Below are 14,090 nucleotides of genomic sequence, written 5' to 3'. Positions count from 1 at the left end.
TTTCCCGGTACGTTTCAGGGTGAGCCTGCCTGCCTGGCCCTCCGGCCTCCTCCCCATCTGCAGCCCCAGGATGGTTTACACAAATCCATTTAACGCTCGTCAGCTTAGGTCCCCAGTGTCACTATAAATAATCGAGTCCTGGCAGCGGCTTTGGGGAAGCACCTGAGCTCTGCTTCCCCCGCTGCCTTTTGTCCCTGTTGCGGATGAGCCACCTGGGGGACAGACAGGGAGGGAGGCAAGGGCTTATGCTGACCCTGAGAACCTTTGGGGGGTGGGGGTGGGATTTACAGAATCCCTTCTGGTGTCCTCATTCAGCCAGGGGACCTCGTTGGTCCTCAGGTTGCTCCAGGTGTCTCATCCTGCCCACAGCCCTTCCTGGATGCCTTCTGGTGGGAAGAGCCATGGGGGGAAGCAAGTTGGCCCCCATTGTCTCAGTGGCTTTCTGTTCTCCTGCCTCCCCCACCGGACTGTTCGCTCCTGGGACAGGGTGGGGCTTCTCTGCCTTGGGGTCCCCAGAGTTCTAGGGGAGTAAATGGACTCTTTCATAAGGGTGACCTAGGGGCAAATCTGGGGAGATCTTGCCCCCAACCTTGATTGAAGTGCACACATCTCAGTTCAGTTGGGGGTGGGGGTGGGGCAAAGAAGAAGCTGCCACAGAGAGTCTGAGTTAGGCTGGTGTGCACGTGGTTGTTTCTGGAGTCCACGGCTCAGCGGTCATGATGGGCCCATGACCAGCAGGCCCTAGCCCCATTTCCTTCAAATCAAGAGTGTTGGAAAAAGGATGAAGTCTGGGGGTACCCTGAGTTTTCTTTCCTGCTGCCCTCAGTCCCCCCCACCCCCCACCCCTTGCCAAGTTTTTACCTCTCAACAAAATCCACAGTGAGACAGTTTTGGAAGGTTCTATCGTCCTTCCTACCCCTTCTCAAAAGAAATATGCCCAGCCCTGTTTCACATTCATGTCACAAGTCTCGAGTCCTGAATTTGGAAGGACATTTCTCATTTGAATGTTTGCCCACTGGCAGAGCATGTGACCTGTTATTGATTCAGGCAAATAAACTTTTCCTTTCTGGGGATTTTGGCCAAACTCTCTGTAAGGGTTAATTTTATATCATTTTGGCTGAATGGCATGCCCAGAAATCTAATGAGATGTTATTCTGGATATGTCTGTGAAGTGGATTTTGGATGAGGTCACATTTATTTTTTATTTTTTTAGTCTGCATTCTTTTAAATTTTTTAAAATTTATTCTGATTTGTTATACATGATGGCAGAATGCAATTCATTTCATATTACACATATACAGCACAATTTTTCAAGACACTGATTGTACACAAAGTATTTTCACACCATTCGTGTCTTATACATGTGCTTAGGGTAATGATGTCTAATTCATTCCACTATCATTCCTACCCCTTGCCTCCTTCCTTCCTCTCCCTCCTCTCTGCCCTATCTAAAAATTCCTCCATTCCTTGCATGCTCTCCCCCCAATCACCATTATGGTCAGCATCCTCATATCAAAGAAAACATTCAGCCTTTGTTTTGGGGAGATTGGCTTGCTTCACTTAGCATTATGTTCTCCAACTTCATCTATTTACCTGAAAATGCCATGATTTTATTCTCTTTTAATGCTGAGTACGTTCCATTGTGTAAAAATACCAAAGTTTCCCTATCCATTCATCTACTGAAGGGCATCTGGGTTGGTTCCATAATTTCTATTGTGAATTGTGCTGCTATAAACATTGATATGCTGTGTCCCTGTAGCATGCTGTTTTTAAGTCCTTTGGATATAAACCGAGGAGTGGGATAGGTGGGTCAAACAATGGTTCCATTCCCAGTTTTCCAAGGAATCTCCATACTGCTTTCCATATTGGCTGCACCATATTTGCAGATCCACTAGCGATGTATGAGTATGACTTTTTCCCCACATCCTCCCCACTTATTGTTGTTTGTATTCCTGATAGCTGCCATTCTGATTGGAGTGAGATGAAATCTCAGAGTAATTTTGATTTGCATTTCTCTAATTGCTAGAGATGTTGAACATTTTTTCATATGTACGAGGTTACATTTAAATTGACGGACTCTGAATGGAACTGCTTGTTCTCTATAGTGTGGGTGGGCCTTATCCACTAAGTTGAGGGCCCAACAGAACAAAAAAGATTGGCCTCCCCCAAGTAATGAGGAATTATCCAGCAGATCATCACATTGGAGTGAATTGGAACATGGTTTCTTCCCTGGAACTCCAACTTTCCCACCTATTCTGCAGATTTGGGGCTTGCCAGCCTACACAATTGCATTGAGTCAATTCCTTAAAATGAGTCTCTTTTTCCATATGGTGTATGTATGTGTATACACTCCCCCCCACGCATACATGCACATGTGCACATGCAAAACTGCACACTCTATTGGTTCTGTTTCTTTGGAAAGAAACTTTGTTATATATTGTCCTGTCCATCAGGCTCCAAATATTACTATGCAGTGTCCTTCCTGAGATAACTGTGTGGACAGGGTCTAAGCCCATCCAGAGGAGCAGGAAAGAAGGAGGAGAGATGCAGCTTATTGTATAAATGCTCTTGAGCCACACTCAGCAAGGAAGCAACCTAGAGATGGCCACTTCTACTCTCCCAATACTGCAGTCCCTGGCACTTTCCAGCATCACTGTCTCCTGAAAAGACACTCCCACAAGGAGAGGAGGAAAAGATTAGGCATCTTTTATGAAGCTTGCAGTCATCCCCGAGACAACTGGGATTGATCAAGAATATGTCCAAGGAAATCACACTGGGGTTGCAATTCTTGGTGGAAAAGCTCAAAGCATAGATGAGGACAGACCTTGAGCATCAGGAGCCAGCAAAGTTCCCATGAGGTTGATCTCACTGAGCACTGGAGGGCTTAGTAAGAACAGAACATGTGCCACATGCCATGTCCACCAACAGACAGGAATCTACCTTTCTTTCAGAAAAGAAGTGGAGATTTGGGGCTCTCAATAAGCCTTGGTGAATATAATTTATTTTGAATTTAATATAAATAAATTGCAATTAAAAAAAAGAAGTAGTATATATTTGCTTTGGGCTACTTTGAGGTGTGTGATGCACATCTAGGAAGATGACTGACTCTTCCTTAGGAAAACCTGAGTGTATGTGGGTGGGCTGGAATGACCTGTTGTCTCCATCCTAGAACGTGGACAGAATGGGACAGACAGGCTGCAGGTCTCTACATGCAGATAATGTAGGAATGTTAAAATTTTTGATGGACACCCAAGAACCTGGGATATCAGTTAATTTGTAAAGGGGAAGGGAAGAGAGGAAGGATCTCAGAGGGGTTTGTGGGACCTCAGGGAGGTGTTACCCTGGGACCAAAGGAGTTCTGGCTAGTGAAGTGTAGGCTGTTGTAAGGGAGAAAGAGATTCTCCCCTATCCCCGCCCCCCCGCACTTAGTTCCTATGTGGGCTCTTTGGCTGGATGTAAAAATGCAATTAATACAAGAGCTGATGAACCAGAGGAAAGCATGAAAATTTTATTAAATTTATAGGCACAAGGGGATCTTTACAAAAGAGTGAAGTCCAAAAAAAAAAAATGACCAAAGCACATTTTTTTTATACTTTTTAGACAAAGAATGATAAGTTTGTGAAGGAATAACATGACAGATGGTTCTCTGGATTAGATTAGGGATGTTATTAAGCATCTATGGGGGGCATGTGGAAGCTTGTGGAAGATAAGATACTTCAGAGTTTGTACATTCAGGTTCATGGTAGCCCCAGTTAGGAGCCTCTGGTGATTAAGTCTATTTTCCAGCCTCGGTGTATAAAGAACACCCCTCCCAGAAGAATCTTTAAGGCTTGCTGCTTGTAGAAGACAGGCCAAATGGCCCTTCCTGAACTTAGCGTTTCTCCAGTGATTTCAGCTTGAAGTAATCAAGACACCAGTTCAGCATATTTTGAGATGACATGTGCTTGCTTTCTTCTGCATCCATGTCTCGTGTTCAGTTTTAAAACCTCACCCCAGCTCTGTGCTCCCTCTATCCCCAGCTCCTTTGTGAACTTTGCTGTGAAATTTTGCTCCATGTTGCCTTGGTGGACCCATGTGCCATATGCCATGTCCACCAACAGACATGAACTTGCCTTTCTTTCAGAAAAGAAGTGGAGATTTGGGGCTCTTCAGTAAACCTTGGTGAATATAATTTCTTTTGAACTTTATATAAATAAATTGCAATTGAAAAAAAAACAGAAGTAGTATATATTTGCTTTGGGCTATTTTGGGGTGTGTGATGCACATCTAGGAAGATGACTGACTCTTTCTTAGGAAAACCTGAGTGTATGTGGGTGGGCTGGAATGACCTGTTGTCTCCATCCTAGAGTGTGGACAGGATGGGACAGACAGGCTGCAGGTCTCTACATGCAGATAGTGTAGGGATGTTAAATAAGGGAAGGTAACTTAGGGAGAGAGGACTGGGAGAAAGAGGACACCAAGGATGCATGAGTCCCCCCACATCTCTGCAGGTGCTTTTCTTGGAGCAGTCACACTTCTGATCACACATTTAGGATTACTGGGTTAGCACCTGCCTCTCCCACTCAGCCAGGAGTTTGAAAGGGCAGGACTGTGCTTGCTTTGCTCAATGCCAAATTGTGTGTGTGTGTATGTGTGTGTGGCATTGGAATTGAACCCAAGGGTGCTCTACCACTGAACTACAACCCTGGTTACTTAATATATTTTTTTTTTATTTTGAGATGGCATCTCACTAAGTTGCCCAGGATGACCTTGAACTTGCAATCCTCCTGCCTCAGCCTCCTGAATAGCTGGGGTTACAGGTGTGTGCCACTATGCCCAGTTCACTACCAAACCTTATGTGCCACGAACGATACACAGATCTCTGCCCAAATGCTCAACTGCTAGTTTTCCCTGACAACTGGGACAAACAGTGACTGTTTATCTGATGCTTGGCAGTCCTTAGGCTGGCCTGGGACCCTGGCACATTGTTGAGAAGTGGAGTCTCCCAAGACCCACAAGTGTTGCCCTCAGTCCTGCAGAGGCCAATGGCAGGGCTGCCTCAGAAGCCTTGATCACCATCTTTGGCTTCATCTTTTTGTGCCACAAGGGACATCAAAAGACTAGTGATGCTCAAAGTGGCTGAATCAATGAGCCCAGATCCTGCATCCCGTGTGCTCCCTGGTTGTCTGCAGATTGTCTTCCATCCCCTTTCTGCATCTGCAGCTCCTGCCTTTAGCACCAGGACCTCTTCTCCTGGGTTCCAGCTGGCTGTGTGCTGCCTTGGTTCCAGAGAGGAGCACAGGGACAACCAGCACCTCCCACCAAGTCACGCGAACAGGTGGCAGTGAAGCCCTCATCACAGGATTCCTCCAGGCTCTGGTGCTGCGGGACAGATGCAATTGTGGCCACACCTAGGCCTTTAGTCTCAGAAATGCCACCTCATAGTTTTGGGTGAAGGTAGTGTGTATGGTTTTCCCATCACTTTTTGGTAGGAGGAATCCTAAACAGATGCTCATGATGGGTTCTGATTGCAAGCCTTAAGTGACTAAGAACCCTTTCCTATGCCCCACAGGCTCTAAGCAAAAAAGATGTCCCAAGAAGGGCTGGGACACACACTTGTGTCACATATCAGATGAAGCTGGTGTTTGAAAGCCACCTTTATAAAGGGGAAAAATGGGAAAAAGCCAGCATTTGAGGGTTGTAGTCCATTTTATGTTGCTATAACAGAATACCCGAGAATGGATAATTTATAAAGAGAAGATGTTTGTTTTGTTCTCAGTTCTAGAAGCTGGAAGTCTAGGAGCACAGTACCAGAATCTGCTCAGCTTCTGTGAGTGTCTCATGCTAATCATGCATGGTAGAAATTAGAAGGGTGAGCGAGCACAAGGGGAAGAGGAGAGGGATCAGACTCCCATGGTAGCTAACCTGGTCCTGTAAAACAGTATTAATCCATTCTTGAGGCTCCACCTCCATGACCCTGACACTTCACACTAGGCCCACTACTGAAAGCTGCTGCACTGGGGAATTAATGCCCAGCATGAGTTTTGGTTGGGACCTATATTCAAACCATAACTGGACTCAACTTGGTCTGGGTGGAGCCCCAGCATCTGTCAATCAGCTTTGAATGTTTGCCATTTCTGAGACTATAGTGAGGATCATTTGATTACCTAGGAATTATTTGAGCAAAACTAACTTTACTGACTATCCTATGGGCACTGAATCAACAACCTCTTTCCTGACCAAGCTCATTTCTGCAAGAGGCTCAGAGTCAACAGAAGTATAGACTGATCTCTCACAGCAGCTTCACAAGGGAGATTTTGTTCCTAAATATGAAGTGGCAGTGGAGTTGCACCCACTCCTCCAAATCTCTGACCAAGTCAGTAGAAATTAGTGAGCTCTCCACCAATAGAATTTGGGTAAATTGGCTTTCCCAGCTATTATGGTCACTAATCAGATGCCTAATTTTGTTGAAAGAATCTGAATGACCCTTGCCCACTTCTATGTAGAGAAAACACTGAATTGTTACAAGGAAAACTGTCTTTATTCTACATATACCAAGTGCAGGCTTGTTGTGCATGTGGACCTTTCTTTCCATGACACCTAGGGAGCTAGGCACGAACTCCCAGATCCACAGTGAAGGAGTCCAAGCACAGGTTAAGTATCTTGTTTAAATTTATGCAGTTGGGATGGGTAGCACCAAGATACTAGCCCAGTCATATGACTCAGGGTCCACACTCTTTTAGCCATGACACCACATGGCTGTTTTGTGGAGTCTGTGTGCTGAATCTGGGTCAGATGGGCTGAGGCTCCAGGTTGAACCCACTCAGCACCACCCCCATGATGCTGCAATTCATTTAGTTTCTTCAAAGGCCAGGGCCCTCTGCAGTGGTGAGGCTTTCAATACAAAGATAGACAGGAGAGATTAATTACTAAATGGTGAAAAGCAAAGGGATGCCCAGTGGCATTATTGCTCAAAAAGCCCCCAAAGAGAGCAGCAGCTCCCTGTACTAACAGGAAACAAGATTTTGAATCCCAGCACCATGTGAACAAGGGTGCCCAAATTGTCCCCACCCCCTTTTTGAGGGGGATACTGGGGATTGAACTCAGAGGCACTCAACTACTGAGCCACATCCCCAGCCGTATTTTGTATTTTATTTAGAGACAGGGTCTCACTGAATTGCTTAGCTCCTTGCTTTTGCTGAGGTTGGCTTTGAACTCCTGATCATCCTGCCTCAGCCTCCTGAGCCGCAGGAATTATAGGCAGGCGCCACCACACCCGGCATGTGTTTGTTTTTATTAGGAGGAAAGTGTATGCTGTAGTGACGCAGAGGTAACAGATGCTGGCCCTTACAGGCATGACTTCTGATGAGGGAGGCAGGTGCTCCCCAGAAGAACAGAATTTCTCACCATGATTCTCAAATCCCCTTGGCTATTGTTCAATATGTACTCACTGCAGCATGGAACACCATCCAGGACAGACCACATGCAAGTGTAATAATTGTCAGCATCCCTTAACAAAGCACCACAGACCGGGCAGCTTCACCCGCAGAGCTGCCTCGCAGTTCTGGAGGCGGTCAGTGTCCAGATTTCCCATTTTTATAAGGTCATCAATCATATTGGAGGGGTGCCTCCTACAATGCAGCACAGCCTCCTCTTAACTAATTATATCAGCAATGACCCTATTTTCAGGTAAGGCCACATTCTGAGGTTAACTTTACCATATGAATTTTGGAGGAGATGCTACTTGACCTGTTATACTCACCAAGAGTACAGGGTGTAATATTTCACTGTACTGAACATGAACTTTCCTGTTGTCCCTGATTGCAAAGTGTCCATTTGAAAGTTTTCACCTTCCAACCTGGTAAATGAGGAGAGAGTATTAAAAACATCTGCATACAAGTCCACACCAACAAAAACAACTGAGTTCTTGTCCCTCCTGAGATTTAACAAAAGGGGTTGGAGTGAGGAGTTCTATTCTTTGGCCAGACTTTGGCATGTCCCTTTTGTGACTTGTGGCCATCTCCCAAACATCTCCCCCAAATCCTTGGGCCCATATAACAGAATGTGGGCAGTGGATTTCTGACTCTTTGTTAACAAAATGGGGGTGATAAAAGTTTATTTCCAAGACACCAAAGAGGTCAATGGTACAATAGGTATGAGAATGATGGAGAAGCAACTTGGTACCCTGTAGCCCTGGACACTTTTAAATAAAGACTGGCATGTGTGGCAGTGAGCAAAGGGTGTTGTACCCATGGGCAACCTTTTTCTCATTCAAATTTGAGTATAAATCCTTTCAGGCTTTCTGGATGGCAGCTGATGCCAACCCTACCAAAGAAACTTTTTTTTTCTTTTTACCAAATAAATTTTTTGAGTAAGGGAAGAGGTAAGAACCAACAGGTGCAAGAGGGTATTACTAATCTATGAAATTTGTACCCAGATAACTTTATCACACTTCTCTCATTTTCATGTAACTTGATCATTTTTGGACATTATTCAGCTTTGCTTTTACAAAATCATTAAAATATAAAGCCACACCATTTAACAAGGGAATATGTACTTTGATACTTGAATAATTTTGTAAATTTTGCCATTTGGGACCAGGTGATGAAAATGGTGCTTTGTCAAGTGGGCCAGGTCATTTCCCCAGTGTCAGTTGCTACCCTCCACAGGCTGTACCCCAAAGAGGGGAGGACAAATGACTACAAAATGAGGTTACAGAGTGGTAGTTGTGAAACTTCATGGAAGGGTAGGGACTGTGGGTGCTTCACAGGGCCAGGAAGGCTTTCCAGAGAAGGTCACCTGCTGAGGAGTCATTCCAGAAAGCAGAACTAGCTGGTCACCAAGTGTTTCCTGAAGGCCTTAGGTATGAGCTATTGGGTAGATGGGTTGGGAACATATTCCTACTTTAGGCAAAGACCATAAGGCATCATTCTCCTCAACTCTCTGGTTGAAGCAAGTGAAAAGAAAGTTGATAGGTGACCACGTTGAATCTTTTACAAAAATGGCAATTCATGGAGCTCAAGCTAATACTAGTGCCAAAGAAAATGGAAACACCACCAATTCTAATCCTTGGGCCCATATAACAGAATGTGGGCAGTGGATTTCAAGCTATTAGAATTCCTGGGATCTTCTAAAATAGACCAATACCTGGAAAGAATCAATTAAATCAGAGTTTCTGTATGGTGCCTCCTGAAGTGTGCTTAACCTCTTCTGGTTACCAGTATTTCTTTCTTTCTTTCTTCTTCTTCTTTTTTTTTAATCACAGTTGTCATGCAGTCACATATATACACACATAGTAATGATAATGTCTGTTTCATTCTACTATCCTTCCTATCTCCCCAACCCCTCTCTACCTAATCTAGGGTTAATGCCGTTCTTTTTTTTTTCTTTCACATCTTCATACATGTATTTTTGTATAACCATGAGGGTCTCCTTCCACCATCCATGCAATTCCCTTTCTCCCTCCCTTTCCCTCCCACCCCTCTTCCCTATGTAGAGGTAATCTTCTTTCCATGCTCTTCCTCTCTTCCCCATTTTGAGTCATCCCCTTATATCAGAGAAGACATTCGCCATTTGTTTTTTGGGGATTGGCTAACTTCATTAGCATAATCTGCTCTAATGCCATCCATTTCCCTGCAAATGCCATGATCTTATTATTTTTAGTGCTGAGTAATATTCCATTGTGTATATATGCCACATTTTACCCATTATTTCATGGGACACCTAGTTCTTGGTTTATCCCCATGATCATAGAGGGGGCAATTACCTGGGATTTTCGCTAAAGGAGGACAGAATTAACGACCCTAGGGCCCCATCCTGAAGTATCAGCACAAAGTTCTCTCACCTCCAGTAAATGTAACCCCATGCGCTAGTGGGACTCTCCCTACCATTTACCCTCTGAAGATAGAAAGTATCTCTCCCTCATTTGGGCATCCACCTGTCCTTAGGGCAAACAGCATCGCTGTCTCATCTGTCATCTCTCCCCTAATCCCTGCGCCTACACCTCACATCGTGTTCCCTGGAAAGAGCAGTGCCAGGACCCTATTCTGGCTTAGTACAGCAATAGAAATGATCCCTCAGTCGAAACCCCAGGGGTTCTGTCTCTGGAACTTCACCCAGCCCCTCCCCACATCTCCACGCCTGCAGCTCCCGTCTGCTCCCGCACACCCAGAGGAGTCTTGGAAGGATCCTCCGTAAAAGATCCCCGCGTGCGGGCTGAGGGGCCCGGGTTCGAATGCCATAGGCCACTGCCACTCTCCTCTCCGCTCTGGGGTGGGGTGGGGGAGCGGTTCTTTTTCGTTACACCCGGCCCTGACTCTGGGTCCACAGCCCGAGCCCCGGCTCTTTTCGAGTGATCTGTTTTTATTTGGGGAGGGGAAACACATTTGGCAGGACTACCTCTCCCTCCACGAGGAATTTCAGCGTTTTTAGCGTTCCACAAGACTCCCAGGGGGTGGGTTCTACTGTGCACGGGTGGGGAAACTGAGGCTCAGAGGGATAAGGGAGGTGCCAAGGTCACGCGGCCCCTTTGACGGGCGGGGACGTGGGGCGCTGAGTTGGGACGCGGGCCGTGCGCATCCAGGACCGCTGCTCCCGGGGATCGGTTGTCGCAGCGCGGTCGCCGCGGAGGACCGCGGCCGGGGCGCGGGCGGGCGCCAGTGCGCAGGCGCGGCGGGCGGGAGGGGACGCGCTCGGGGCGCGCGCGCTGGGCAGCCGGCGCCCCAACTCCGCCCGCCCCGCGCCCCGGCGCCTAGCCGCCCGCCGCCCGCCCGCCCAGGCGCCGCCGCCCGCGCCCCGGCGCCCCGGGCCGGCGAGGGGCGCGCCCGTAGCCGCTGCCGCTGCATGGCGCTGAGATGGCGGGGGCGCCGCGCGGCCGAGGCGGCGGCGGAGGCGGCGCGGGCGAGCCCGGGGGCGCCGAGCGGGCGGCCGGGCCGGGCGGCCGGCGCGGGCTCCGGGCGTGCGGCGAGGAGTTCGCGTGCCCCGAGCTGGAGGCGCTGTTCCGCGGCTACACTCTGCGACTGGAGCAGGCAGCCACGCTGAAGGCGCTGGCTGTGCTTAGCCTGCTGGCGGGCGCGCTGGCACTGGTCGAGCTGCTAGGTGCACCGGGGCCCGCGCCCGGCCTGACCAAGGGGTCGCACCCAGTGCACTGCGTCCTCTTCCTGGCGCTGCTCGTGGTCACCAATGTCCGGTCCCTGCAGGTGCCCCAGCTACAGCAGGTCGGTCAGCTGGCGCTGCTCTTCAGTCTCACCTTCGCGCTGCTGTGCTGCCCCTTCGCGCTGGGCGGCCCCGCCAGGGGCTCTGCCGGGGCGGCTGCGGGGTCAGCCGCCGCGGAACAGGGGGTTTGGCAGCTCCTTTTGGTCACCTTCGTTTCCTATGCCTTGCTGCCCGTGCGCAGCCTGCTGGCCGTCGGCTTTGGGCTCGTGGTGGCTGCCTCGCACTTACTGGTTACAGCCACCTTGGTCCCCGCCAAGCGCCCGCGTCTCTGGAGGACGGTAAGTGCTGCCACGCGCCCCCCTCCCTCGTTTTCCTTTTGGTCTGAGACACACCTGCCTAGCCGGACTGGGAGTGCCCAGAGTTGGGCGCGCTTTTTCCTACCCGGCGGGTGGGGAAACTGAGGTGCTAAATGGGGGGTGGTTGTTCAAGGTCACTCAACAAGCTGGGGACGCAGTAGGGACTAGCATTCAGCCCGGGCTTTTTCCCCGAGATACCGTCCACAAAGCGGCTCTGGGCGTGCGATGTGGAGAGGTGAGACAGGTGTGGAGAAGGGGAGGATTGGCCAAGGTCGGGCGGATGGTGAGCGACCTGGAGGGGCAAGAGTAGGATTCACTACTGTTTCACTAGACCCATCCTTACAGAGGGTGAAAGTGGGAAGGGGCGCGGGCTCCAGGCCGGGCTCCTCCTCTGGAGTGCAGCCCGAGGCTCCTCCCTCGCTTGCCTGGAGCGCGTTTGGGGCTCACCTCTCAGCCCTGAGGACCCGGGGTAGAAAGGTGGGGGGAGGGGACTTTGTCGTCCCGTGTGGACTCGCCATGGTCCAAAAGGAGCAGGGTTTGCCAAGGTCACACACCTCCGGTTCCTCCGCCCCACACCACGATCGCCCTGACCCTGGCTCCGCAGCGCTGGAACTTTGTCACTGTCTTCCCAGCTTGGCGGGAGTGGTGGTTGCAAGGACAAGGACGCAGGACGTCTGACTCCTGCGGGCTCCTCTGGACTCTGAAAGCGTCTGTTTGTATCAGGCCACCCCACCCTGATGGGAGATGGACCAAGCGACTTTGCTCCCAGGGATTTGGGGAGCTTTCCCTTGTGCCCACACCACTCGGTGCAGAGGGATGGTTTTGTTTTTTCTCTGACTGCAGTTTAGCAGGAGGGTGGTGTGAGCCAGATGGGTTGGGGATCCCCTCTAAGGAAAGAACGTGGCTGTGTGTGTGTGTGTGGGGGGGCAGATGGAGAGAGAGAGAGAGAGAGAGAGAGAGAGAGAGAGAGAGAGAGAGAGAGAGAGAGAGAGAGAGAGACACCAAAGGGGAAGCTTGACAGAGGGAAATTCCAAATTGGGCAAGAATAACGTGGTGGGGGTAGGTGTGTGAGATAGTGTGTTAGACAGTATTGCCTGGGGGACCAACAAGATCATCCCCCAAGGACCCAGAGGATCTGAAGACCAACACCCAACCCAAGACCCTGATAGGAGGGGCAACACTTGGACAGGGGTGGGGGGGCATGGGATGCACAACTAGGCATAGGGCAGGCACATCTGGCTCGCAATTTAAGGTCAGAGAGAGACTGGCATGTGCTCAGACCCATTGCAAAGAGCCCAGGAGGAAAAAGGGAGAATGTGTAGAGCAGAACTGGCAAGGAGGGGGTTGGGAGTGGGAGAAGGAGAAGTAGGGGTGAGGACCAGAGTTAGAGAAGAGGGGAGGAGAAAGGCAGAAAAGAGAGGAACAAAACCATAGGGTTGTGTGTGGGGGTAGGGTTCTCCAGCCTCCCCTCTACTGCCTCCTCTGGGCAGCGCCTGAGCTTTCTATAACCATTCTCAGAAGGATCCTCTCATGACTCCTTGGCCCCTCTTCTACCTGTATTTAGCCTCATGCTGGTCCTCACAGCCATACTGTATCCACAAGATAACCTCCCCATTCTGAGGGGGAGGGAGGACAGATGCCAGGAAAGCTATAAGGTGGGAAGGGGACCAGGGATCCCATCAGGCTATGCTTCCCTTGTGCACATCTGGGAGTCAACAGGTGCCATAAAAGGCTGTGTAATTGTTTTCTTTTAAAAGAATTTTCCCTTGCAGCCTCTAGGCATTCCTTTCAGAGAAAGGGTTATAAAAGGAAAGGGAGTCTAGAGTAGTGTCTTTGCCCCTTGTAAGAGGAGCCCCTGTTACTCTGGGGGGAGGGCAAGAGAAAGCCTATCCTGGGGGGCAAGGATTCTTAGCAGATACAGGCTACTAGCTCCCCTGGCAATGTAAACCCCTCCCTCACCAAGTCTCGGTTTCCCCACCTATATAAAGGGATAGCAGTCTCTCTGCAGTGCAGTGTAGCCAAGGAGAAAAATCCATAGTGGAAAAGCACATATTGGAAATCTTCTGCCACTTCTAATCACTTTGGCCTCTAGAATGTTCGTATACCACACTACAGGTTGGTAGGATATTGACGAATAGGTGGAGATCAATGCAGAGAAACCTATAGTGAGGAGGGGCTAGGTGATCCCTCAGGGATTTTTGTCTTTTTCAAAGTTCTTCTGTAAAGCCTGTCCTTAATGAGCTGTGCAACTTTGTGCTTGAGATGAGGGAGAAAGGTGGCACTTGCATTAGGGAGCAATGGCGTTTCTGCTCCTCCTCTCTGCTTTTCTGCTGCTTCCCATTGGGCCTGTCACCCTGCAGTGCACTCACCTGCTGACAGTGCTTCCTTCTCAGCTGTGAACTCTAGGGAGGCAGTAGCCATGCAGGCAAGGGGTGGATCCCCCAAAGAGACTGAAAGGTGGACAGAATGAGTGAGGGAATCTTGGAGGGGTGTTGTCCCTGCTGCATATGTAGCAGGGCGTTGCTGGTGCTGAGCCCCATGAAAGCACCAGGAACTAGCTGTCGCCAGAGTCAGGTCAATGTTCTTAGCAGAGAGGTGCTT

The 14,090-nt window shown here is 49.3% G+C and overlaps 1 protein-coding gene and 1 long non-coding RNA gene across 5 annotated transcripts in view; one reads left to right on the top strand and one right to left on the bottom strand.

The window, feature by feature from the left end:
- Positions 1-3,483: 3,483 nt before the first annotated feature.
- Positions 3,484-12,289, bottom strand: LOC120891674 (uncharacterized). Of its 2 annotated transcripts, none has more exons than XR_013435035.1 (3): positions 12,044-12,289; positions 7,742-7,837; positions 3,484-6,873 (listed from the first exon to the last, which is right to left on the bottom strand). It is a non-coding gene; the product is annotated as an uncharacterized LOC120891674 (long non-coding RNA). The 2 variants fall into 2 exon arrangements; XR_013435036.1 differs by lacking the exon at positions 12,044-12,289 and adding an exon at positions 9,127-9,432.
- The window catches only part of Adcy1 (adenylate cyclase 1), a 167,366-nt gene continuing 164,093 nt past the window's right edge, over positions 10,818-14,090 (top strand). For 2 of the 3 annotated variants that reach the window (XM_078039778.1, XM_005319257.3), the window contains exon 1: positions 10,818-11,471. In XM_078039778.1, the coding sequence (XP_077895904.1) occupies positions 10,833-11,471 (639 nt within the window). In that variant the 5' untranslated portion in view covers positions 10,818-10,832. The remainder of the gene's footprint in view (positions 11,472-14,090) is intronic. The other variant, XM_021722334.3, reaches the window with a different exon arrangement.

This window comes from Ictidomys tridecemlineatus, chromosome 2 (assembly GCF_052094955.1).
Source record: "Ictidomys tridecemlineatus isolate mIctTri1 chromosome 2, mIctTri1.hap1, whole genome shotgun sequence".
NCBI lineage: Eukaryota > Metazoa > Chordata > Mammalia > Rodentia > Sciuridae > Ictidomys > Ictidomys tridecemlineatus.
This window is presented reverse-complemented; position numbering and strand designations above follow the sequence as displayed.